Genomic DNA, 26,898 nt, shown 5'->3' on the forward strand with positions numbered 1-26,898 from the left:
ACCTGCCATCAAGAATGCCCCCCCCCCAATCTCTCCTTCATTTTCTTTATGACAGCCTCTGCCCAGGCCGTCCTACCCACTCAAGCTGTCCCAACCCTACCGGACTCACAAATGCACCGGCTTCCAGACCTTCTCACGGCAGGCCAGTCCCTGTCTGCTCTGGGGGCCGGGTGGTGGTCTCTTATGGACGAGCGGGCCAGTGCTTTCAGTGGGAGATGAAATCGAGGGGCGACGGGGGGCACTAGCGAGTCACACAGCTGAGGCAGGTCCTACGAAGTGCCCGGCGCTGCCTAAGAAGCACATGTGGCCAAGAAAAGGCAGCATAACTTATTTTAAAAAGTTTATTAAATATAATATATCTAACCAGCATTCAAATTATCAGCTAAAATAAAAATACTGAAACGTAAAAATAAAATCCAATCAAAATTGGTGAATGCAAGATCCGTCTCGCTGTTCGTCTGAAGGACTTCTGTGATTTTTATGAACTATTTAATGTTATCAATTATTCTAATTGAAAGACTACAATATAATATTCTGTTGTAAAAAAACAAACGGTATATTCTCTATGTTCTACTTTCCTCTCAGAGTATTGCAACCAAATGTATCAAACTGATGAGGTGGTTCTAAACGTGGGGTGATATTGACATCTACTGGGCAAGAGAAGTATTGTCACTCAGCCGTGGACGATCTGGGAGACTTTAGAAGGTATCTTCTGGCGGAAAGTCTTAGGTTTCCCAAATTGTGTAGCGATGGCAGCCGTCAGGTATGAACTTGGCCCTGTTTCTATCCCTATTTCGGAAAGTAATTTGCGAAGGAACCCCAGTCCAGTTTAAAATAATTACAGATGGAAGGGAAAGCGATGGGGCAATCATGGCCTGGTGTTGTGAATGTGTAAAAACTTTAACAAAGCTAGGTATGACCGAGCAACAACTAAAAACGAACTGTCAAAAATATACTTTGGGCAGAGGATTGGACGGAAACCTGGGTGAAAAAAAATCGAGTACACAATGTTTCAGCATCTGAGGGGAGACATTAAACACCAAAAGAGGTTGCCAAATACCTAGGAAAGTTTCCCAGTAAATATCACTGTGACATGTTCCTTCGGCTTCGAATGAACCTGCGACCCACCAGGGAAAGGCAGAGTTGCAGGAATCCAGGAAAGACTAATGATTGCACATGCCGGCTCTGTAAGAAACATGTCGAATCCCTGAGACAGCCAGTTATGGAGTGGCCCAGGGTGAGGGGCTGGCGATGAGTATGTTTGCGTGACTTAGTATTTACTAAAAAGAGCACACAAGGTGGTCCTCTTTTTTGATAAAGGGGGCTTGTTTGTGAGATGACATGCAAATCATACGCACAAGGAGAAATTCACAAACAGCTACCCTTATATGTTGCAGTTTAGAGAGAGTTTTTTCCCATCTTGAATAACACATAACAAAAGATGGTGAAATCAGGTGTGGTAAAATATAGGTAACAAAGTTATTAGATCCAAAACAAAATTTAAAAACAGACCGAATGGTCAAGCACAAGTTAATACACAAGTTTTCTAAAACATGTAAACCGCGTCCACCCTGGCAATGCTTAGATGGTCCTTTCTTTTCCTTGTTCTGAGTTCGTTCGATATAATGAATAGTGACACTAATATTGGAGGGCTTTTTTGTATGCAACTAACTTTGCAAAAGTCACTCTTTTGGTTACTAACGTCCTGATTTTAGGCTGACTTGCGCTCTGATAAAATTCTGAGATGACATTTTTAAACATGAGTAAATTGATAAGGACAACTGTATTTATGGGGGGAGAAGTGGGAAAGGGTTAAAACGTTTTTTTTTTTAAAAAAAACTTTTAAAATTGAATGTGACTGAAATTGTGAAATTGTTTGGGATTCATTATATAAAGAGGATACGAAAATCAGCTGGGGGGCGAGGGGGGTTGTGAAATCTCTCTTTAAGAATAAAAATGTGTTAAAACTTTGTAATTAACTACACATCTTTTTTTTTTTTTTTAAATCAGCAATCTTCCGAAATCTCCTATACTGACAGCGCAGGGCAGGACCCCGCCCTGTGCAGGGGGGCGAAAGGGTGGGTTTGGTCAGATTTCACTATCGCCAGCACACCCCAGACGGGAATGCCGACCTTGGGCCACCAACTGTTATGAGACTGGAGCCAACCCCGGACATACAAACACTTTCACAAATATATATATATATATAGATAAGAAGACATTCGTTCTTCGGAAACAGATTTTCTGAATATTGGGCAGCAGATGGCGCTCCGTCCTCGGGAAACAGGTTACAGGGACCAGCAGCAAGTGGACGCTTTTTGCCGGGCAAGCACATTGCTTAGGGCGCAAAACACATACATGCACTCATCTCCCCTTAACGTTTAATGAAGTGCCATAGGAAGTAAAACAAGTCACATTCAAATAACGAAAGTCCTTACACATGCATTATGAATTGTAAGAGATCACAGATAAACCACCAAACGACGCCAGAAGAGTGGAGAGATGTTGGTCTCGTTAAAGGTTGGATGTATTGACGGTACCTGCGCACGTGACCGCATTCGTTTCACCGCATTTTGCAGTGGCACATCTCGCCGCATTTTACTGCAGTTAAGTGGGCATGGGATATGGGGGGTTAACTAGGGGTTGGATGTGGTTTCTAAGAATAAGGGAAGTCTGCGGTGTGCGGTTAAACGGGCATGGGGGTGCAGGGGTTGAGCGGGGGCGAAAGGGGGCATGGGGGCTGGCACCATTAAAAAAATACTACATAAAATGCGGTGAGCTGCCCCAGGCGGCCAGAAATAGCAGATCCATATTGACAACCAACAGCAATTTGTTGGGTCTCAAGAATGGCTAAATTGTTCAGTGTTGTTCAGTGTGTAGCATTCTGAATCTGGGGGCTTGATTCATGGAACGTTTTCCTATGGGATTGCGCCATTATAAAACACTTTCATGATTCAGGCCCTAAGTACCTTTGCTCATCCAAGGACAGGGCGTGAAATCAAGTTCTGTCGCTATTCAACACGTTTCACCAGAGGTTTAATATGTACGAGCTAGTGTCCATGCGCCAGAATAGGGGGAGGTGGAGCAACCTATACATCACGAGAAAGATGGACCGTAGGAACTAAGGATTAGAATTCTCAGTAGCGCTCCACTTTCCAGTGAATCTGCACCCTGCAGCTCAATTAAGATGCAGGGTTTGGAAAACGTAGACAAAAAGCTGTTAGGTGGAAACAATGCGATACCTATTGGATTGACAACTTCCAATCTCAGACACCACCGGGTATGAATGAAATGGTCGAGTGGGCACAATAGCTATGATAAAAACAAAATGAATTTATATAGAGAATCACAGGTAAAAGAGGTCAAGACAGAATCAGGGGAATGCAGAGACACAGATAAATATAAAAATCAAATCAAATCAGACTGAAAATTGAAAGCGTTGGCGGACCCTTCACTGGAAGATTGTCCTCCAGATCGATAAAGGCCAGGGGCCAGGGGGCCAGGGGGGGCCATGCACCAACAGGTGATTTGATTTTCAGCTGAACGAAGAACAGCAGCAAAGACTGACTGACTGGCAGCCCGAGGGATCTGGGTGCTGGGGGGGTTCACGAGAGCCACTCCAAATGATAAATCCTGTTTAGACAACCAACCGTGAGTAGCCACGTCAAAACCTTTTTTACATATCTGGGTCAGAAGGTTATCGGTGAGGGGCAGAAGAGGATTGAACAGCAGAGAGCTGTGCATGTTCGTATGGGAGATAATTGCTTTATTTTCAGACCGCTTGACAAAGGGGCAGTTTAAGCTCTGAAACATGTTATGGAAGGATGAGAAACAGTACGTTACCAAAGTGCAAAGAAATGTAACTCATCCAGGCAGCATAATAAAGAAAAGGTCTGACACGTCACATAATGTTATGTCTATGATTTAAAATATAAGTGCAGGAAACACCAGCGATGCCAGAAGGATTGTCTCTCTGGATTTCATGGCTGCAATACACTCAGTCAAGGCACATTTGGACTCCTCAGCACAAACCGTGTAGAATAATAATGAGGGGTGCGAACAACGTTCAGTCAGTTTAGGGCGACCAAGGATCCATCCTCGGACATTTCACCCTTTGGCTTTCACTCCACCTCTTTGCTGATGCCACTGAAATGTTTTTCTCCCTTCCCTCCTTTACCCCAGCCATCTCAGAGCTCTTTACCAACTGCCTCACTGCAACCCGTCACTGGATCGCTCTCTGCCGCATCATGCTAAACGCTTAAAGATGCTAGTCATCGTTCTCCCGGCTTCCAATGCCATCCCTCACAGTCCCCTTTCCTATCTAACCATCTTGCTCCCTCACCCAATACTCCCATCCTTGGGGTCCTCTTCCATAGTGACCCCCACCTGTAACATATCATCACAACCACTGCTTCGCCTGCTCTCATTATCCATCTCAATATTCTGAAAATGCATCAATTTCTTACTAACCACTCTATGAAAACGAACCTTTACTGTTGTGCTCAACAAACTGGAGTACTGCTCAAGCCACCTCCTTGGCCTTTGTCTCTGCTCCTCCCTTCCGCTAAACAAAGTCCCCACCTTCACTATCCACTACTCACAACAACCTACCAAGATCCTCTGCCAGGTCTACCTACCAACAGCATGCTGGCTGGCCCTCCATGCACAGCTGCTCCCTTTTCAAGTTCCTTCTCCTAGTTTTGAAAGCTATAAATGGTCTTGCGCCTTAGTACATGCCAGATTGTATCTCAGTTTACTCACAATTTCGTTACCTGATCTCCTCTGACATAGCTTCCCCAATCTCCTTTCGCATAGCTTCCCCAATCTCCTTTCATATTGCTTCCCCGATCTCCTTGGGCATAGCTTCCCTGATCTTCTTGGGCATAGCTTCCCTGATCTCCTTTGACATAGTTTCCCTGATCTCCTCTGACATAGATTCCCTGATCTCCTTTGACATAGATTCCCTGAGCTCCTTTCACATAGCTTCTGTAGTTTCCTCTGACATAGTTTCCCTGATCTCCTATGACATTGATTTCCTGATCTCCTTTCACATTGCTTCCTTCACCTTCTTTGGCATTCCCTGACTGCCTTTCACATTGCTTCCCTGATCTCCTTTGGCATAGCTTCCCTGATCTCCTCTGACATAGCTTCCCTGATCTCCTCAGACATAGCTTCCCTGATCTCCTCTGACATAGCTTCCCTGATCTCCTTTGACATAGCTTCCCTGATCTCCTCTGACATAGCTTCCCTGATCTCCTATCGCATAGCTTCCCTGATCTCCTATCGCATAGCTTCCCTGATCTCCTTTCGCATAGCTCCCCTGATCTCCTTTTGCATAGCTCCCCTGATCTCCTTTTGCATAGCTTCCCTGATCTCCTTTCGCATAGCTTCCCTGGCCTCCTCTGACATAGCTTCCTTGATCTCCTTTTACACAGATTCTGTGGTTTCCTCTGACATAGCTTCCCTGATCTCCTCTGACATAGCTTCCCTGATCTCCTCTGACATAGCTTCCCTGGTCTCCTCTGACATAGCTTCCCTGGTCTCCTCTGACATAGCTTCCCTGGTCTCCTCTGACATAGCTTCCCTGATCTTCTATCACATAGCTTCCCTGATCTCCTCTGAAATAGCTTCTGTGGTCTCCTCTGACATAGGTTCCCTGGTCTCCTCTGACATAGGTTCCCCGGTTTCCTCTGACATAGCTTCCCTTGTCTCCTCTGACATAGCTTCCCAGGTTTCTTCTGACATAGCTTCCCTGGTCTCCTGTGACATAGCTTCCCTAGTCTCCTCTGACATAGCTTCCCTGGGTTCCTCTGACATAGCTTCCCTGATTACCTCTGACATTGCTTCCTGGTCTCATCTGCGATAGCCTCCCTGATTTCCTTTGATATAGCTTCCCTGATCTCCTCTCAATAGCTTCCCTGATCTCCTCTCATATAGCTTCCCTGATCTCCTCTCACATAGATTCCCTGATCTCCTCTGACATAGCTTCCCTGGCCTCCTCTGACATAGCTTCCCTGATCTCCTTTCAAATAGCGCCCCTTGTTTCCTTACACACAGCTTCCCTGGTCACCTTTTGCATTGCTTTCCTGGCCTCCTCTGGCACAGCTTCCCTGGTCTCCTTTTGCATAGCTTCCCTGGTCTCCTCTCACATAGCTTCCCTGATCTCATTTCACATGGGTTTCCTTGTCTCTGCTGACATAACATCCCTGGCCTCCTTTGACACAGATTCCTTGATCTCCTCTGACATAGCTTCCCTGGATTCCTCTGAGATAGCTTCCCTGTCTCCTTTGACATAGCTTCCCTGATGTCCTTTCGCATAGCGTCCCTGGCCTCCTCTGACATAGCTACCCTGATCTCCTTTCGCATAGCTCCCCTGATCTCCTTTCACATAGCTTGCCTGATTTCCTTTCCCATAGCTTCCTTCACCTTTTTTGGCATAGCTTCCCTGATCTCCTTTCACATAGCTTCCCTGATCTCCTTTTGCATAGCTTCCCTGGTTTCCTCTGAAATAGCTTCCCTGGTTTCCTCTGACATAGCTTCACTGGTCTCCTCTGACATTGCTTCCCTGATCTCCTTTGCATAGCTTCCCTGATCGCTTTTCGCATAGCTTCCCTGATCTCCTTTTGCATCGCTTCTCTCGGATCCTCTGACATGGATTCCCTGATCTCCTTTCGCATAGCTTCCCTAGCCTCCTCTGACATAGCATCCCTGTGTCAAGCCTGCGCCATGGGCGCATACATTGGCGATCAATATGGACCTTATTTCCCATTTTCGAGACTTTGGTACTTTTCTATTTTTTCCAACAAACTTCACTTACCACAATGCACTAGGATATAACCATCTATTCCTGGCTATTCCTATTGGTCATCATCAGAATTACAATCCCCAAAAGCCCTAGGGATTTGCTCTTCTTCCACCAGCTCAGGAACAGAGAGGGAGGTGGCTGATTGTCTGCAGGTGTGCTTAGCCAGGTGCGACCAATTAGCCTGCCTCTGTGCTGGGCTGGGCAGTTTAAAAGCTGCTGCCTGCAGTGGCTCAGTCTCTTGCATTAAGAGTCCTTCCAGCACCTTTTTGCTTCGAGCTACGTATCTTTGTATGCGTTTCCTCTGCATAGCAGCCGATCACGCTCCGATGCTACCTTTCGTCCTTGCCGTCCAGAATCCAGCCTTGCAGCCGACCACGCTCCACTACAACTTTCCGTCCTTGCCTTCCAGGCTCCAGCCAAGCAGCCGATCATGCTCTGCTGCTACCTTCCGCCCTTGCCTTCCAGGCTCCTGCCTTGCAGCCGATCACGCTCCGCTGCTACCTTCCGCCCTTGCCTTCCAGGCTCCTGCCTTACGGCAGATCACGCTCCACTACCTTCAACCTACAGTCTTCGTCCACTGGGCTTCCAGTCTAGCAGCCTTCTACAATCCTCCTGCACCCTTCTACAGTCAGCGGCCCTACTCCTCTGGGCTCACTCCTTGCTGCCAGGCCCTTCTGGGCTCCTTGCCATGCAGCCTGCTTCACTCCGCTGCCCTAAGCCCTATCCCTCGGGGCTTCCTTCCTTACAGCCCTGCTCCTTTTGGGCTTGCCCATTGCTTCCCTGCTTTTCTGAGCTTTCTACCTTGTACCCTACCGTCCTCTATCCACATCAGTTTACCTTCATTATTTACTTTCAGTTATTACAGTTCCTCTGTTTCCTGACTGCTGCTCCCTTGCTTTCTTCCTTGTTTTCAACCCTCAGTTCTTTCTCCCTATCCAATCCTGTTACACGGCTTTCCCTTCATTTCCTTCTGCTAGTTTGCTATTCGACTTCCTCTTCCCTGGATTTATCTGTTAGTGTCTTCTCTTGTACTGTTTGTAGACCCCTTGTACAGAGCTTGTCTGTTGGTTTCCGTCAGGCAACCTCTGCCCCTTCAAACAGCGTGGGCCTCTGTTATAGCAAACTGTGCAGAAGGTTAGAGTTTTCCTAAGGTTCGTGGAATACTCTTTTCCTATATCTGCATACACCCCAAGAGGGAATCCATTCTGTACCCTTTTCCTTACTACACTTGCCTACTCTACGTTCTCCTTTCTTTCAGCTGTGTGTGTACTTATCTGTCCATTTTACTTTGGCACAACCACCCAAACCCTTCCTGGGTGTCCTGTGCCACTCTTAATAGAGTGCCATCCTTGTCACCCTGATCTCATTTCACAGATCTCCTTTCACATATCCTACCTCATCTCCACTGACAAAGCATCCATGATCTCCTTTCACATAGATTCCCTGATCTCCTTTCGTATAGTTTCCCTGATCTCCTTTGGCATAGCTTCCTGGTCTCCTCTGTCGTAGCTTCCCTGGTCTCCTCTGACATAGCTTCCCTGGTTTCTTCCGACATAGCTTCCCTGATCTCCTTTCACATAGCATCCCTAATCTCCTATGACATAGCTTCCTTGGTCTCCTATGACATGGCTTCCTTGGTCTCCTCTCACATAGCTTCCCTGATCTCATTTCACATGGCTTTCCTTGTCTCCGCTGACATAACATCTCTGGCCTCCTTTGACATAGATTCCTTGATCTCCTCCCTCTGAGATAGCTTCCCTGGTCTCCTCTGAGATAGCATCCCTGTCTCCTCTGACATAGCTTCCATAATCTCCTTTGGCACAGCTTCCCTGATGTCCTTTCACATAGCGTCCCTGGCCTCCTCTGACATAGCTTCCCTGATCTCCTTTTCGAATATCTTCCCTGATCTCCTTTGACATAGCTCCCCTGATCTTCTTTGACATAGCTTCCCTGATCTCCTTTCACATACCTCCCTGGTTTCCTTTCACATAGCTTTGCTGATGTCCTTTAGCATAGCTTCCCTGGCCTCCTCTGACATAGCTTCCCTGGTCTCCTCTGTCATAGCTTCCCTGGTCTCCTTTCGCATAGCTTCCCTGATTTCCTTATGCATAGCGTCCTTCACCTTTTTTTGGCATAGCTTCCCTGATCTCCTTTCACATAGCTTCCCTGATCTCCTTTTGCATAGCTTCAATGGTTTCCTCTGAAATAGCTTCCCTGGTTTCCTCTGACATAGCTTCCCTGGCTTACTCTGACATTGCTTCCCTGATCTCCTTTGGCATAGCTTCCCTGATCACCTTTCGCATAGCTTCCCTGATCTCCTTTCGCATCGCTTCTCTAGTATCCTCTGACATTGATTTCCTGATCTCCTTTTGCATAGCTTTCCTGATCTCCTTTCGCATAGCTTCCCTGATCTCCTCTAACATAGCATCCCTGATCTCCTTTCACATAGATCTCCTTTAACATATCCTCCCTGATCTCCACTGACATAGCATCCCTGATCTCCTTTCACATAGATTCCCTGATCTCCTTTCGTATAGTTTCCCTGATCTCTTTTGGCATAGCTTCCTGGTCTCCTCTGTCGTAGCTTCCCTGGTTTCTTCCGACATAGCTTCCCTGATATCCATTGGCATAGCTTCCCTGATCTCCTTTCACATAGCATCCCTGGTCTCCCCTGACATAGATTCCCTGATCTCCTCTGACATAGCTTCCCTGATCTCCTCTGACATAGCTTCCCTAATCTCCTATGACATAGCTTCCTTGGTCTCCTTCCACATAGCTTCCCTGATCTCATTTCACATGGCTTTCCTTGTCTCCGCTGACATAACATCCCTGGCCTCCTTTGACATAGATTCCTTGATCTCCTCCCTCTGAGATAGCGTCCCTGGTCTCCTCTGAGATAGCATCCCTGTCTCCTCTGACATAGCTTCCATAATCTCCTTTGGCACAGCTTCCCTGATGTCCTTTCACATAGCGTCCCTGGCCTCCTCTGACATCGCTACCCTGATCTCCTTTCGCATATCTTCCCTGATCTCCTTTGACATAGCTCCCCTGATCTCCTTTGACATAGCTTCCCCGATCTCCTTTGACATAGCTTCCCTGATCTCCTTTCACATACCTCCCTGGTTTCCTTTCACATAGCTTTGCTGATGTCCTTTAGCATAGCTTCCCTGGCCTCCTCTGACATAGCTTCCCTGGTCTCCTCTGTCATAGCTTCCCTGGTCTCCTTTCGCATAGCTTCCCTGATTTCCTTACGCATAGCTTCCTTCACCTTTTTTGGCATAGCTTCCCTGATCTCCTTTCACATAGCTTCCCTGATCTCCTTTTGCATAGCTTCCCTGGTCTCCTCTGTCATAGCTTCCCTGGTCTCCTTTCGCATAGCTTCCCTGATTTCCTTACGCATAGCTTCCTTCACCTTTTTTGGCATAGCTTCCCTGATCTCCTTTCGCATATCTTCCCTGATCTCCTTTGACATAGCTCCCCTGATCTCCTTTGACATAGCTTCCCCGATCTCCTTTGACATAGCTCCCCTGATCTCCTTTCACATACCTCCCTAGTTTCCTTTCACATAGCTTTGCTGATGTCCTTTAGCATAGCTTCCCTGGCCTCCTCTGAGATAGCTTCCCTGGTCTCCTCTGTCATAGCTTCCCTGGTCTCCTTTCGCATAGCTTCCCTGATTTCCTTACGCATAGCTTCCTTCACCTTTTTTGGCATAGCTTCCCTGATCTCCTTTCACATAGCTTCCCTGATCTCCTTTTGCATAGCTTCAATGGTTTCCTCTGAAATAGCTTCCCTGGTTTCCTCTGACATAGCTTCCCTGGCTTCCTCTGACATAGCTTCCCTGATCTACTTTGGCATAGCTTTCCTGATCTCCTTTCGCATAGCTTCCCTGATCTCCTTTCGAATAGCTTCCCTAACCTCCTCTGACATAGCATCCCTGATCTCCTTTCACATAGATCTCCTTTAACATATCCTCCCTGATCTCCACTGACATAGCATCCCTGATCTCCTTTAACATAGATTCCCTGATCTCCTTCGTATAGTTTCCCTGATCTCCTTTGGCATAGATTCCTGGTCTCCTCTGTTGTAGCTTCCCTGGTCTCCTCTGACATAGCTTCCCTGGTTTCTTCCGACATAGCTTCCCTGATATCCATTGGCATAGCTTCCTTGATCGCCTCTCACATAGCTTCCCTGATCTCCGTTCTCATAGCTTCCCTGGTCATCTCTGACATAGATTCCCTGATCTCCTCTGACATAGCTTCCCTGATCTCCTCTGACATAGCTTCCCTGGTTTCCTTTCACACAGCTTCCCTGGTTTCCTTTCACACAGCTTCCCTGGTCTCCTTTGACATGGCTCCCTGATCTCCTCTCACACAGCTTCCCTGATCTCATTTCACATAGCTTTCCTGGTATTCTCTGCCATAACATCCCTGGCCTCCTTTGACAGATTCCTTGATCTCCTCTGACATAGCTTCCCTGGTCTCCTCTGAGATAGCTTCTCTGTCTCCTCTGACATAGCTTCCATAATCTCCTTTCGCATAGCTTCCCTGATTTCCTTATGCATTGCTTCCTTCTCCTTCTTTGGCATAGCTTCCCTGATCTCCTTTCACATAGCTTCCCTGATCTCCTTTGGCATAGCTTTCCTGGTCTCCTCTGACATAGCTTTCCTGGTCTCCTCTGACATAGCTTCCCTGGCCTCCTTTCACATAGCTTCCCTGATTTCCGTATGCATAGCTTCCTTCTCCTTCTTTGGCATAGCTTCCCTGATCTCCTTTCACATAGCTTCCCTGATCTGCCTTCACATAGCTTCCCTGATCTGCTTTCACATAGCTTCCCTGATCTCCTTTGACATAGCTTTCCTGGTCTCCTCTGACATAGCTTCCCTGGCCTCCTTTCACATAGCTTCCCTGATTTCCGTATGCATAGCTTCCTTCTCCTTCTTTGGCATAGCTTCCCTGATCTCCTTTCACATAGCTTCCCTGATCTCCTTTGGCATAGCTTTCCTGGTCTCCTCTGAAATAGCTTTCCTGGGCTCCTCTGACATAGCTTCCCTGGTATCCTCTGACAAAGCTTCCATGGCCTCCTTTCACATAGCTTCCCTGATTTCCTTATGCATAGCTTCCTTCTCCTTCTTTGGCATAGCTTCCCTGATCTCCTTTCACATAGCTTCCCTGATCTCCTCTCGCACAGCTTCCCTGATCTCATTTCACATAGCTTTCCTGGTATTCTCTGCCATAACATCCCTGGCCTCCTTTGACATATATTCCTTGATCTCCTCTGACATAGCTCCCCTGGTCTCCTCTGACATAGCTTCCATCATCTCCTTTCGCATAGCTTCCCTGATCTCCTTTCACATAGCTCTTCCCTGATCTCCTTTCACATAGCGTCCCTGGTTTCCTTTCACACAGCTAGCCTGGTCTCCTTTTGCATAGCTTCCCTGGCCTCCTCTGGCACAGCTTCCCCAATCTCCTTTCACATAGCTTCCCTGATCTGCTTTCACATAGCTTCCCTGATCTCCTTTGGCATAGCTTGCCTGGTCTCCTCTGACATAGCTTCCCTGGTATCCTCTGACATAGCTTCCCTGGCATCCTCTGACATAGCTTCCCTGATCTCCTTTCACATAGCTTCCCTGATCTCCTTTCACATAGCTTCCCTGATCTCCTTTGGCATAGCTTTCCTGGTCTCCTCTGACATAGCTCTCCTGGTCTCCTCTGACATAGCTTCACTGGTATCCTCTGACATAGCTTCCCTGGCCTCCTTTCACATAGCTTCCCTGATCTCCTTTTGCACAGCTTTCCTGGTTTACTGTGAGATAGCTTCCCTGGTCTCCTATGACATAGCTTTGTTGGTCTTCTTTATTTCCTGATCTCCTTTTGCACAGCTTCCCTTATCTCCATTCGCATTGCTTCCCTGATCTCCTTTCACATGGCTTCCTTGGTCTCCTTTCACATAGCTTCCCTGGTCTCCTTTCACATAGCTTCCCTGGTCTCCTCTGACATAGCTTTCCTGGTCTCCTCTGACATAGATTCCCTGGTATCCTCTGACATAGCTTCCCTGGCCTCCTTTCACATAGTTTCCCTGATTTCCTCATGCATAGCTTCCTTCTCCTTCTTTGGCATAGCTTCCCTGATCTCCTTTCACATAGCTTCCCTGATCTCCTTTTGCATAGCTTCCCTGGTTTACTGTGAGATAGCTTCCCTGGTTTCCTCTGACATAGCTTCCCTAATCTCCTATGGCATAGCTTCCCTGGTCTCCTTTGACATAGCTTCCCTGGTCTCCTTTGACATAGCTTCGCTGGTCTCCTTTGACATAGCTTCTCTGGTCTCCTATGACATAGCTTTGTTGGTCTTCTTTGTCATAGCTTTCCTGATCTCCTTTTGCACAGCTTCCCTGATCTCCATTCGCATAGCTTCCCTGGTCTCCTTTCACATAGCTTCCCTGGTCTGCTCTGACATAGCTTCCCTGGTCTGCTCTGACTTAGTTTCCCTGGTCTGCTCTGACATAGCTTCCCTGGTCTCCTTTCATAGCTTCACTGGACTCCTCCGGCATAGTCTCCCTGATCTCCTTTGGCATATCTTCCCTGGTCTCCTCTGTCAAAGCTTCCATGGTTTCCTCTGGCATAGCTTCCCTGATCTCCTTTTGCATAGCTCCCCTGATCTCCTTTTCGCATCGCCTCCCTGATCTCCTTTCGCATAGCTTTCCTGGTCTCCTCTGAGATAGCTTCCCTGATCTATGACATAGCTTCCCTGGCATCCTCTGACATAGCATCCCTGATTTCCTTTCAAATAGATCTCCTTTCACATATCCTCCCTGATCTCCACTGATGTACCATCCCTGATCTCCTTTCACATAGATTCCCTGATCTCCTTTCGTATAGTTTTCCTGATCTCCTTTTGCATAGCTTCCTGGTCTCCTCTGTCGTAGCTTCCCTGGTCTCCTCTGACATAGCTTCCCTGGTTTCTTCCGACATAGCTTCCCTGATATCCATTGGCATAGCTTCCTTGATCTCCTTTCACATAGCTTCCCTGATCTCCTTTGACATAGCTTCCCTGATCTCCTTTCGCATAGCTTCCCTGATCTCCTCTGACATAGATTCCCTGATCTCCTCTGACATAGCTTCCCTGATCTCCTCTGACATAGCTTCCCTAATCTCCTATGACATAGCTTCCTTGGTCTCCTTTGACATAGCTTCCCTGATCTCCTTTCACATAGCTTCCCTGATCTCCTTTGACATAGCTTCCCTGGTTTCCTTTCACACAGCTTCCCTGGTCTCCTTTGACATAGCTCCCTGATATCCTCTAAAATAGCTTCCCTGATCTCCTTTCGCATAGCTTCCATGATCTCCTTTGACATAGCTCCCAGATCTCCTCTGGCATAGCTTCCCTGATCTCCTCTCACATAGCTTCCCTGATCTCATTTCACATAGCTTTCCTGGTATTCTCTGACATAACATCCCTGGCCTCCTTTGACATCGATTCCTTGATCTCCTCTGACATAGCTTCCCTGGTCTCTTCTGAGATAGCTTCCCTGTCTCCCCTGACATAGCTTCCATAATCTCCTTTGGCATAGCTTCCCTGATGTCCTTTTGCATAGCTTCCCTGGCCTCCTCTGACATAGCTTCCCTGATCTCCTTTCGCATAGCTTCCCTGATCTCCTTTCGCATAGCTTCCTTCACCTTCTTTGGCATAGCTCCCCTAATATCCTTTCACAGAGATCTTCCTGATCTCCTTTCACATAGCGTCCCTGGTTTCCTTTCACACACCTGCCTTGGCCTCCTCTGGCACAGCTTCCCTGATCTCCTCTCACATAGCTTCACTGATCTCCTTTCGCATAGCTTCCCCGATCTCCTTTCGCATAGCTTCCTTGATCTGCTTTCACATAGCTTCCCTGATCTCCTTTGGCATAGCTTCCCTGGCCTCCTCTGAAATAGCTTCCCCGATCTCCTCTGAAATAGCTTCCCTGGCCTCCTTTCACATAGCTTCCCTGATTTCCTTTTGCATAGCTTCCTTCTCCTTCTTTGGCATAGCTTCCCTGATCTCCTTTCACATAGCTTCCCTCGTCTCCTCTGACATAGCTTCCCTGGCCTCCTTTCACATAGCTTCCCTGATTTCTTTTTGCATAGTTTCCTTCTTCTTTGGCATAGCTTCCCTGATCTCCATTCGGATAGCTTCCCTGATCTCCTTTCACATAGCTTCCCTGGTCTCCTTTCGCATTGCATCCCTGGTCTGCTCTGACATAGCTTCCCTGGTCTCCTTTGGCATAGCTTCACTGGACTCCTCTGGCATAGCCTCCGTGATCTCCTTTGGCATCGCTTCCCTGGTCTCTCCTCTGTCATAGCTTCCATGGTTTCCTCTGGCATAGCTTCCCTGATGACCTTTGCCATAGCCTCCCTGATCTCCTTTCGCATAGCTTCCATGATCTCCTTTTCGCATCGCCTCCCTGATCTCCTTTCGCATAGCTTTCTTGATCTCCTTTGGCATCTCTTTCCTGGTCTCCTCTGACATAGCTTCCCTGATCTCCTATGACATATCTTCCCTGGTCTCCTTTGACATAGCTCCCTGGAGCTAACCTCCTTTGGCATAGCTTCCCTGGTCTCCTCTGACATAGCTTCCTTCACCTTCTTTGGCATAGCTTCCCTGGTCTCCTTTGGTATAGCTCCCTGGTCTCCTCTGACATAGATTCCTTCACCTTTGGCATAGCTTCCCTGGTCTCCTTTGGCATAGCTTCTCTGATTTCCCTTTATATAGCTTCCCTGATCTCACATGACATAACATGTCTCCTCTGACATAGCTTCCCAGGTCTCCTTTGGCATAGCTTCTCTGATCTTCCTTTACAGAGCTTCCCTGATCTCCTGTGACATAGCATTGTGTCTCCTCTGACATAGCTTCCATCCATGCTGATGATACCCCCATGGCTGCCACCCCAATAGTTATCTTCAATGACTATCCTTCAACTATAGCCTTCGAGTGTTCTCCTGTAGACTATAGCCATTGTGCGCACAATATTCGTACCCCTGTTCTTCTATAGTAGAGATCAACCACAGTTAGGGAACCAGGCCCGGCTCCTAGTTCCTCTCTTTACAGCCCCATTATCAACTCCTTTGCATATCCCACTACCACCCCCCTCTGACAGAAAACAGAATGACTAAGGGAAGTTGCAGGACTGATTTTCATATCATTAATTGTTCTCAATATATATTGCCCAATATTACACTTCGCTGAATGACAATGAGACAAGCTCCATCAGTCTTGTAAGGGTTTAAGTGCTGACGTACACATGAGAGGGAAGCAGGGAGGGCCGCCTTACCTCAATTTTTCCCCAGATGTCCTCGTAGTTGTCCTGGTGTTGGATGTCCTGCAGAAGCTGCTGGATGAGGGTGGATTTGCTGGCGGTGGGCAACTTATGATGGCTTGACGTCTGCTCTGGACCGGCACTATCAGCCTTTCCAGGGCCAGGCGATGGTACAAAGAGGTCCTCATCGGAGAAGATGTCGCTCAAAGGCCCAGACTCAATACTGTCATCCAGGGAGGGGGCCATGTCACTGGAGGAGCTGGGGGAGATGCGGCCGAGCCGCCGGTGCTTCTTACGGATGGGGAAGATGGGGTACATCTCAGAGTCAGAGTTCATCTCCGACAGCTCCCAGTCATCGATGTTCTGAACGGCGTCCCCACCGGAGCCGGGGGGCACCAGCCTGGCCAAGTTCTCCAGCTTCAGAGCCAGCACCTCTGTCTGCTTGAGGTGTGATGGCAAAGCCAGGTACTCGTCAGAGCCATACCAGGCACCCACCTGCTTCCCGCCAGAGCTCTCGCCGCTCACCGACGCGGCGCCTTCCTTGGCCTTGCCATCCTGGAGAGCAGACGGTGAGCAGTTCCAAGTTCCTGAGTCCCCCGAGGACCAGCTCCTCAAGCTGGTGGGAGGGAGCCCCTCTTGATCCAACTTATGCTGGGACTGTGAGGCTGGAAAGTCATGGGGCAGACGGGCTGAGGGCGCAGGGACAGTGGCCTGTCCATACATCGGTTGGTAGTCACATGAGGGCACGCCGTCTCTTAACAATCCTCTTGTCCTGTGTGCACTGTCCAGACGTGGTGAGGATGGGCCAGACGCATTCTTCTGCATTTGAGATGAATCTGCTTCTGGTCGATCATGCATTTTCTTTTGCCGTAGTTTTCCGCTCAGACGACCACATTCACCGGGTTCACCGGGGTGTGCAATACTGGCTTTGTGGGACTTCTTGGGTTTTTCCTCCAATTTGTGATCTGGTGTTCTGAACAAGCAGTTGTATGACTGGCTGATGCCAGATGGGCCGTTGCAGTAAGAGGCCTTCAGCGGCAGGCAGAGCTTGGACCGGTCCGGCACATCCAGCAGCGATGGGGAACTACGGCTCAATTCAGTCTTCAATGCGAGCAGGGAGCTGGCCGTCCTCCTACTTGCCGACGGGTCCAAGTCTTCTTCTAGAAACAGGCCCCTCTTTGGCACCGTAGGCTGCGTGGGCGAGTCCTCGTTGTAGTTGAAGCAGTCTCTGATTGGCCGTTTGGGAGGTGTGCTCTCACAGTGGTGAGTGTTCTTGCCTCTGAGGTCAACAGTCACTGTTGTATGGCATTCCTGATTGGCAGAATGAGAACGTCGTTCGTGGGTACCAGTTGTAGCCCCAATGTTGGCACACAGAGTTTCCTGATTGGCTAAAGATATCCCCCCAGGCAAGGCTGGAAGCACATTTGATGTACCAGGGTCTTTGCTGTCCAGACCATTTTTTCTGTTTCCTGCTGAGAGCGTGGAGCTACTCCCTTCCGCCTCCACCATGTCGCTGTCGTCCTTGCCTGTGCAATTAGTCACAACAGTCAACAGGCCTACGTTCTTCACCAGCTCCGGGACCTCCTGTTCCATCTCGGTGCAAGCCCAAGATTCTGCCTCCGGGGCTCGCTCCGGCCCTGAGATCACCTCACCCACACCAGCGTGGAGTAGCTCCTCACTTGGGCTGTAGTCTGAAAGTTCAAAGGCTGTGATGCCGCAGTCTAAGGAGAGGTAGTTCTGGGAGCATCGTATGGTGAGCTGCCCTGAGTCGTCAACGTCAGTGAGTGAGTCGAGGCGGTCCTGAAAGAGAGACAATTTTGAAACATTACTGAGAGCTTCAAAATATCCTGCTCTGTAAACTAAGACAGCCGCGCAGCCATTCCTACCCTGGGCTGTAAACTAGCACTGTGGCAGGGAATACAATGTCCTGATCTGTAAACTAAGACAGCGGTGCAACCATTCATACCTTGGGCTGCAAATTAGCACTCTGGCAGGGAATACAATGTCCTGATCTGTAAACTAAGACAGCGGTGCAACCATTCATACCCTAGGCTGCAAACTAGCACTCTGGCAGGGAATACAATGTCCTGATCTGTAAACTAAGACAGTGGCGCAACCATTCATACCCTGGGCTGTAAACTAGCACTGTGGCAGGGAATACAATGTCCTGATCTGTAAACTAAGACAGCGGCACAACCATTCATACCCTGGGCTGTAAACTAGCACTGTGGCAGGGAATACAATCTCCAGATCTGTAAACCAAGACAGGGTTGCAACCATTCATACCCTGGGCTGTAAACTAGCACTGTGGCAGGGAACACGATGTCCTGCTCTGTAAACTAAGACAGCAGCGCAACCATTCATACCCTGGGCTGTAAACTAGCACTGTGGCAGGGAATACAATGTCCTGATCTGTAAACTAAGACAGTGGCGCAACCATTCATACCCTGGGCTGTAAACTAGCACTGTGGCAGGGAATACAATGTCCTGGTCTGTAAACCAAGCCAGCAGTGCAACAATCCATACCGTGGGCTGTAAACTAGCACTGTGGCAGGGAATACAATGTCCTGATCTGTAAACTAAGACAGCAGCACAACCATTCATACCCTGGGCTGTAAACTAGCACTGTGGCAGGGAATACAATGTCCTGATCTGTAAACTAAGACAGCAGCACAACCATTCATACCCTGGGCTGTAAACTAGCACTGTGGCAGGGAATACAATGTCCTGATCTGTAAACTAAGACAGCAGCACAACCATTCATACCCTGGGCTGTAAACTAGCACTGTGGCATGGAATACAATGTCCTGATCTGTAAACTAAAAACTGCCACAAAACGAGTGCCAACCTTTCCTGCATACTAACACTCTTATGTAAACTACGAGCCAAAAGAGAGACACCCTTCTCTGTAAACTAACTAGGGAGAGGAAGCCTCTTATGTAAAATAAGAGGAGCAGAACAAGTGAAACCCAGCTCTGTAGATTATCAATGTTGCGAGAAATACAATACTGTGCATTGTAAACTAAATCTGTCACAACATGAGTGGCACCTTGTTCTGTATAACAACACTGTAGAGGTACAATCTTATGTAAACTGAGAGCAGAAGTATGTAGCAATCTCCCCGCCTAGGGGGCATGCAAGGACCAGGTAGGCTCAGCAAGGGCTCAGGGCCATTACTAGCCCTGTACAGACCCCTAAGCAAGGGTGATTGCAATTCGCTCCCCAGGGTTCATCTGGGGTGCAAATAGTTTTATTTTATTTTTTTGAACGGGAAGGGGAGATGACTCTGCACGTATTGTATGAGCCCAATCTCCACTTTAAAAAAAACAAGATGGCCACCGCCATAGTAAATAGAAAAGGGAACACGTCCCTTTTCTATTTCTACAGACGCAGCGGCCACGGGCGAGAAGGAGCGCCAGGCCCGGAGCTCAGAGCTGCGGCCTAGCAGGAAAGTGGGAATGGGAAGGAAGAAGAGTATGAGATGTCTTGGAGGGGTGGTGTCTGGGGATGCATCAAGGAGAGGCTACCTGTTGCCTCTCCACATTCTAAATGGCAGCACCCGCGAATGGGACTTGGGTCGTTGGAAAACGCAAGCGGTCAACTGTGTCTTCTCGCCCTTGTTTCCAGCCACCTGATTGGCAGAGTGCCCTTACCTGAGTGCGAACGAGGGATACCTTTCTCCATAAATTAAGTCAGCAGAGGAAGTCACTTATGTAAACTAATACCCTTCTCTGTAAACTTACTTGTTTGTGGTAGCCCCTTATGGAAAAGCAGCGGAACAAGTGATATGCTGCTTTGTAAACTAGCACTGTGTTAGGAAGTGAAATATTGTTCTCTGTAAACTAAGACTGCTGCTAAATGAGGGATACCCGGTTATTGAAACTAACACCCTGGTGGTACCCTCTTATATAACCTAAAACAGCAGAGGAAGGGGAACGAATGATAGCCTGTACTCTTATACATTGCAGTGAGAGTTGCAATATCCTGCTACGTAAACTCAGCTAGCAGGTGGGTGAATGATACCCTGCCCTCTAATCTGACAATGCAGTGAGAGCTGCAATATCCCGCTATGTAATCTCAGCTAGCAGGTGGGTGAATGATACCCTGCCCTCTAATCTGACAATGCAGTGAGAGCTGCAATATCCCGCTATGTAATCTCAGCCAGCAGGTGGACGAATGATACCCTGCACTCTAATCTAACATTGCAGTGAGAGCTGCAATATCCCGCTGCGTAATCTCAGCCAGCAGGTGGACGAATGATACCCTGCACTCTAATCTAACATTGCAGTGAGAGCTGCAATATCCCGCTGCGTAAACTCAGCTAGCAGGTGGACGAATGATACCCTGCACTCTAATCTAACATTGCAGTGAGAGCTGCAATATCCCGCTGCGTAATCTCAGCCAGCAGGTGGACGAATGATACCCTGCACTCTAATCTAACATTGCAGTGAGAGCTGCAATATCCCGCTGCGTAAACTCAGCTAGCAGGTGGACGAATGATACTCCGCACTCTAATCTAACATTGCAGTGAGAGCTGCAATATCCCGCTGCGTAATCTCAGCCAGCAGGTGGACGAATGATACCCTGCACTCTAATCTAACATTGCAGTGAGAGCTGCAATATCCCGCTGCGTAATCTCAGCCAGCAGGTGGACGAATGATACCCTGCACTCTAATCTAACATTGCAGTGAGAGCTGCAATATCCCGCTGCGTAAACTCAGCTAGCAGGTGGACGAATGATACCCTGCACTCTAATCTAACATTGCAGTGAGAGCTGCAATATCCCGCTGCGTAAACTCAGCTAGCAGGTGGACGAATGATACTCCGCACTCTAATCTAACATTGCAGTGAGAGCTGCAATATCCCGCTGCGTAATCTCAGCCAGCAGGTGGACGAATGATACCCTGCACTCTAATCTAACATTGCAGTGAGAGCTGCAATATCCCGCTGCGTAATCTCAGCCAGCAGGTGGACGAATGATACCCTGCACTCTAATCTAACATTGCAGTGAGAGCTGCAATATCCCGCTGCGTAATCTCAGCCAGCAGGTGGACGAATGATACCCTGCACTCTAATCTAACATTGCAGTGAGAGCTGCAATATCCCGCTGCGTAAACTCAGCTAGCAGGTGGACGAATGATACCCTGCACTCTAATCTAACATTGCAGTGAGAGCTGCAATATCCCGCTGCGTAAACTCAGCTAGCAGGTGGGCGAATGATACCCTGCACTCTAATCTAACATTGCAGTGAGAGCTGCAATATCCCACTGCGTAATCTCAGCTAGCAGGTGGACGAATGATACCCTGCACTCTAATCTAACATTGCAGTGAGAGCTGCAATATCCCGCTGCGTAAACTCAGCTAGCAGGTGGACGAATGATACCCTGCACTCTAATCTAACATTGCAGTGAGAGCTGCAATATCCCGCTGCGTAAACTCAGCTAGCAGGTGGACGAATGATACCCTGCACTCTAATCTAACATTGCAGTGAGAGCTGCAATATCCCGCTGCGTAAACTCAGCTAGCAGGTGGACGAATGATGGGACCCGGATACTCTAGTCTAGGTGGACTCTTACAAGATGTGTAGCACTGATATCCAGTCCTTGAGCAATTCCAGGCGACAAACCTTTAACACATTATCAGTGCATACATTTCCGTCAACAAATTACAGTTGTACAATCATTTGGGGTTTATATCTGGATAACAACAAGATAAGAGAACAGATTCAAGTTGTTATGTGGCTAAAACATCTTGTGACACGTACCACAGTGAGCCCCAAAGAAAAAGAATCGCTTTATCGATTTCAAATATCCTTTAAAAACCTTTTACATATGTTTAATCAGTGTAAATATCTTAACCTAAATAACTACTTATCTAATACTTGCAGGTGACCTTGGTTCGAATCCGGTTTGGCAGATAGATTAAAAGTACAAAAATAAATAAACCAAGACGTCTTCATTTCTAAATTGTGTCGTTTGGGATTGTTATGTGTTTATATCACCAGGAAGTGCCTCAAAAACGACAAAGCATCTTTATTGTGTGAGAATACAAGAGTGTATGTCTCATATGCCATATTATATGTTTGCTGTTACATGTTTTCACGTCTGCCCTCCTGCATCCTTTCTCCCAGACAGGGGAACCCGAGCCTCGTTCATCCTGCCTAGACCAGGTGCCTGCGCCCTGATTGGCTAAGGTGATCAGGTGGCTCTCTGCAGTAATCCCATTGGCAGTGAGACTTTGTAGTTCAGACCCCAAGGGGGAGGGCTTTAAATCGTGTTTCCTTCTTTCCTTGGCTCTCTGCTTTCTTTACAGTTAACGGGATTCAGGGCTGGGAAATGTTACATGCTGGGGCCTGCCTGCTTCCCTATCCTTTGGGAATTTCAAGCTGGGGTTTCTAGTGGACCTTGGAGTGATAAAAGTGTTTTGTATATGCAAGCTCTTCTGCTGAGTGTGGGTAGCAGGGTGTGGGGTTCTCCTCTGTGTTGCTCTGGACAAATAAGGGGTGGATCCTATTAGTCCATAAGGGGGTGATAGGATGTGCTTTCATTCACACCTGAGTGCTGCTGGGTAAATCTTGCCTCTAGTTCCCTGGAACCAGGGGGGCTGGTTCCACTGAGAGCAATGGAGTGTGTCCATGCTGGATAATGGAGTGGTGGGGGGGCGGGGGGGGGTCCTACAGACTAACTGGGTCTTGCAGGTCTTGTCTGGGAGTGGGGTTGTCCTGATTCCAGACCCTGTGTACCATGAGCTAATAAAGGGCTCACTTTCCTGGCAGGACCCCCATCAATTCTTAAGGCTGTGCACAGTATCCATCTTTGGGAGTCGAGAGGAGGGGCTCTGTGGTACCCCCATTTACCTTCCCTTTGACCCTTGGGATGGACTGAGAGGCCAAGGGGGCTGGACAGCACAGTAGACGGTGCAGCGAGGATCCACTGGCCCAATCCACAATGTCCCTCCTGGTCGTAGGTGAGAACAGAACATCTGTGTCCCTTAAGGAGGGAACCAGAGCAGAACTAGACATTCTAAAAATGAATCCTTCTGTCATCATTCAATGGGCCCCAAATGATGGCCACTGCAGTGGTACCAGAACCCCCACCACACAAGGGGACGTTACAGCCAATAGGGAAAGAGAAGCCCCCGGTCTGAATCAGCAAGGAAGAACGGTTCGGAGCGCTTTAGGGTCAGAAAAATACGTGACCACCTGGGATACTTTGACATTCCTAATTGAATGTCTGTAGTTGATCATACAGGGAAAAACCTGAGCGGAGCCTCAGGCAACAACACTCTCTGTGGCGGACCTTGCTTTGTGCATGCGCACACTTGCGTTCCAAGATGGCCGCTGCCCTAGATAAAAGCTTGCACTGCATCTTGGAAACAGTGTGGGTGGAGCGGCGGGCACTGCCGGAGTAAAAACCACAATGGCAAGTGAACCAGCCGCCTTGACACAAGTAATCAGTGGCCGCTATCGAATGCACTGCAGTGTGGGAGGTTGTTAGGGGCAGGGGCCAGTCCACTATTTAAGCCCCAACATGTATGCATGGTGTGGTACTTTGGAGTCAGAGAAGGAGCAGTGTTGGAGTCGGTTGGAAGTGAGAGCAGAAGGCGAGACAGTTGAGTCAGGAGAATAATGACTTCGGAGAGGAGGGTGAAGAATAAAGAGGGGGTGAGCAGAAGAATATCAAGAAAGGATGTGGCATGGTGGTGAGGAGAGTAACAGGAGGAGAGGGGGAAGGTGAAAGAAGAAAGGAAGTTGGCTGTAAAAGTAGCGGGACACAGGAGGTGAAGAGAGTCGCTTCGTCTATACTTTAGGGAAGGCGGCGGGACACAGCAAGTGAAGAGAGTCGCTTTGTCTATACTTTAGGGAAGGCGGCGGGACACAGCAAGTGAAGAGAGTCGCTTCGTCTATACTTTAGGGAAGGCGGTGGGACACAGCAAGTGAAGAGAGTCGCTTCGTCTATACTTTAGGGAAGGCGGCGGGACACAGCAAGTGAAGAGAGTCGCTTCGTCTATACTTTAGGGAAGGCGGCGGGACACAGCAAGTGAAGAGAGTCGCTTCGTCTATACTTTAGGGAAGGCGGCGGGACACAGCAAGTGAAGAGAGTTGCTTCGTCTATACTTTAGGGAAGGCGGCGCGACACAGGAAGTGAAGAGAGTCGCAGCGTCTATACTTTAGGGAAGGTGGCGGGACACAGCAAGTGAAGAGAGTCGCTTCGTCTATACTTTAGGGAAGGCGGCGGGACACAACAAGTGAAGAGAGTCGCTTCGTCTATACTTTAGGGAAGGCGGCGGGACACAGCAAGTGAAGAGAGTCGCTTCGTCTATACTTTAGGGAAGGCGGCGGGACACAGCAAGTGAAGAGAGTCGCTTCGTCTACACTTTAGGGAAGGCGGCGGGACACAGCAAGTGAAGAGAGTCGCTTCGTCTACACTTTAGGGAAGGCGGCGGGACACAGCAAGTGAAGAGAGTCGCTTCGTCTATACTTTAGGGAAAGCGGCGGGACACAGCAAGTGAAGAGAGTCGCTTCGTCTATACTTTAGGGAAGGCGGCAGGACACAGCAAGTGAAGAGAGTCGCTTCGTCTATACTTTAGGGAAGGCGGCGGGACACAGCAAGTGAAGAGAGTCGCTTCGTCTATACTTTAGGGAAGGCGGCGGAACACAGCAAGTGAAGAGAGTCGCTTCGTCTATACTTTAGGGAAGGCAGCGCGACACAGAAAGTGAAGAGAGTCGCTTCGTCTATAATTTAGGGAAGGCGGCGGGACACAGCAAGTGAAGAGAGTCGCTTCGTCTATACTTTAGGGAAGGCAGCGCGACACAGAAAGTGAAGAGAGTCGCAGCGTCTATACTTTAGGGAAAGCGGCGGGACACAGGAAGTGAAGAGAGTCGCAGCATCTGTACTTTAGGGAAGGCGGCGCGACACAGCAAGTGAAGAGAGTCGCAGCGTCTATACTTTAGGGAAGGCGGCGGGACACAGCAAGTGAAGAGAGTCGCTTCATCTATACTTTAGGGAAGGCGGCGGGACACAGGAAGTGAAGAGAGTCGCAGCGTCTATACTTTAGGGAAGGCGGCGGGACACAGCAAGTGAAGAGAGTCGCAGCGTCTATACTTTAGGGAAGGCGGCGGGACACAGCAAGTGAGGAGAGTCGCTTCGTCTATACTTTAGGGAAGGCGGCGGGACACAGCAAGTGAAGAGAGTCGCTTTGTCTATACTTTAGGGAAGGCGGCGGGACACAGCAAGTGAAGAGAGTCGCTTCGTCTATACTTTAGGGAAGGCGGCGCGACACAGGAAGTGAAGAGAGTCGCAGCGTCTATACTTTAGGGAAGGCGGCGGGACACAGCAAGTGAAGAGAGTCGCAGCGTCTATACTTTAGGGAAGGCGGCGGGACACAGCAAGTGAGGAGAGTCGCTTCGTCTATACTTTAGGGAAGGCGGCGGGACACAGCAAGTGAAGAGAGTCGCTTCGTCTATACTTTAGGGAAGGCGGCGCGACACAGGAAGTGAAGAGAGTCGCTTCGTCTATACTTTAGGGAAGGCGGCGGGACACAGCAAGTGAAGAGAGTCACAGCGTCTATACTTTAGGGAAGGCGGCGGGACACAGCAAGTGAGGAGAGTCGCTTCGTCTATACTTTAGGGAAGGCGGCGGGACACAGCAAGTGAAGAGAGTCGCTTTGTCTATACTTTAGGGAAGGCGGCGCGACACAGGAAGTGAAGAGAGTCGCAGCGTCTATACTTTAGGGAAGGCGGCGGGACACAGCAAGTGAAGAGAGTCGCAGCGTCTATACTTTAGGGAAGGCGGCGGGACACAGCAAGTGAAGAGAGTCGCTTCGTCTATACTTTAGGGAAGGCGGCGGGACACAGCAAGTGAAGAGAGTCGCTTCGTCTATACTTTAGGGAAGGCGGCGGGACACAGCAAGTGAAGAGAGTCGCTTCGTCTATACTTTAGGGAAGGCGGCGGGACACAGCAAGTGAAGAGAGTCGCTTCGTCTATACTTTGGGGAAGGCGGCGGGACACAGCAAGTGAAGAGAGTCGGGCGTCTGAAGGATAAGGAGAAGGTGTGTGCACATTACCAGGTTGACGATAGACAGATGGAGAGGGGTGGAGGTTTGAGCATGTGGAGCAGTGTTGAGGTGGTACATGAGGAGCGCATAATCTGCACTGTTGCACAGCCCCCCAGAAATGTGCAGCTCACCTTTGTGAGGATTAAAAGGAACAATAAGGTGGATATGCACAAATATAACAGGTGTGGCTTAGGGAAAGAAGCTCTTAATGCTCCCCGCAGCAACAGGAGAAAGGGACGGAGGCTCTTACTCGATTGTCACTCCTACCCCTACACTTACGGCGGGAGACATCTGTACCATTTCACGCACAGGTTATAGTTCACTTCCCTGCAGCTCAATTCTGAGGTAGGCATCTTCTGTTTACTGTCCTTCATAATATCTCGGTTTATTTTGAGTGTGTCTGCAGTGCGTGGATATATGTCAATGGCTGGACTGTGGAGATGGGTGGAGCCTCTACGTTGGCCGGCAGAGAGGTTTATCCGGGTAAAGTACAATTTTCACCCTAGATTTCTGTATGTCTGAGTTTGGTATTGCGCAATTGTTTTTACTATATATAATGCTTGATCGCGAATCCCAAGATGAAAGAGTAATGAGGTGATCAGAGTGATTGACAGTGTCAAAGGCAGCAGAAGAGTCAAGGAGAATTAGGATAGAGGATAGGTTGGAGTGCTTAGCAGAGGCGTTGAAGTAGGATACATTCATGAGAGCGGTTTCCGTGGAGTTAAAGGAGCGGAAACCAGCTGGTAGT

General features: G+C 48.6%; 1 protein-coding gene across 1 annotated transcript in view; it reads right to left on the minus strand.

Annotated features, from left to right (window-relative positions):
* Positions 1-26,898, minus strand: part of AKAP6 (A-kinase anchoring protein 6) — a 1,117,075-nt gene that overhangs the window by 427,540 nt on the left and 662,637 nt on the right. Inside the window, exon 4 of the mRNA XM_069638465.1 lies at positions 16,109-17,893. Within this exon, the coding sequence (XP_069494566.1) occupies positions 16,109-17,893 (1,785 nt within the window). The remainder of the gene's footprint in view (positions 1-16,108; positions 17,894-26,898) is intronic.

Source organism: Ambystoma mexicanum, chromosome 14 (assembly GCF_040938575.1).
Source record: "Ambystoma mexicanum isolate Mex_15411 chromosome 14, UKY_AmexF1_1, whole genome shotgun sequence".
NCBI lineage: Eukaryota > Metazoa > Chordata > Amphibia > Caudata > Ambystomatidae > Ambystoma > Ambystoma mexicanum.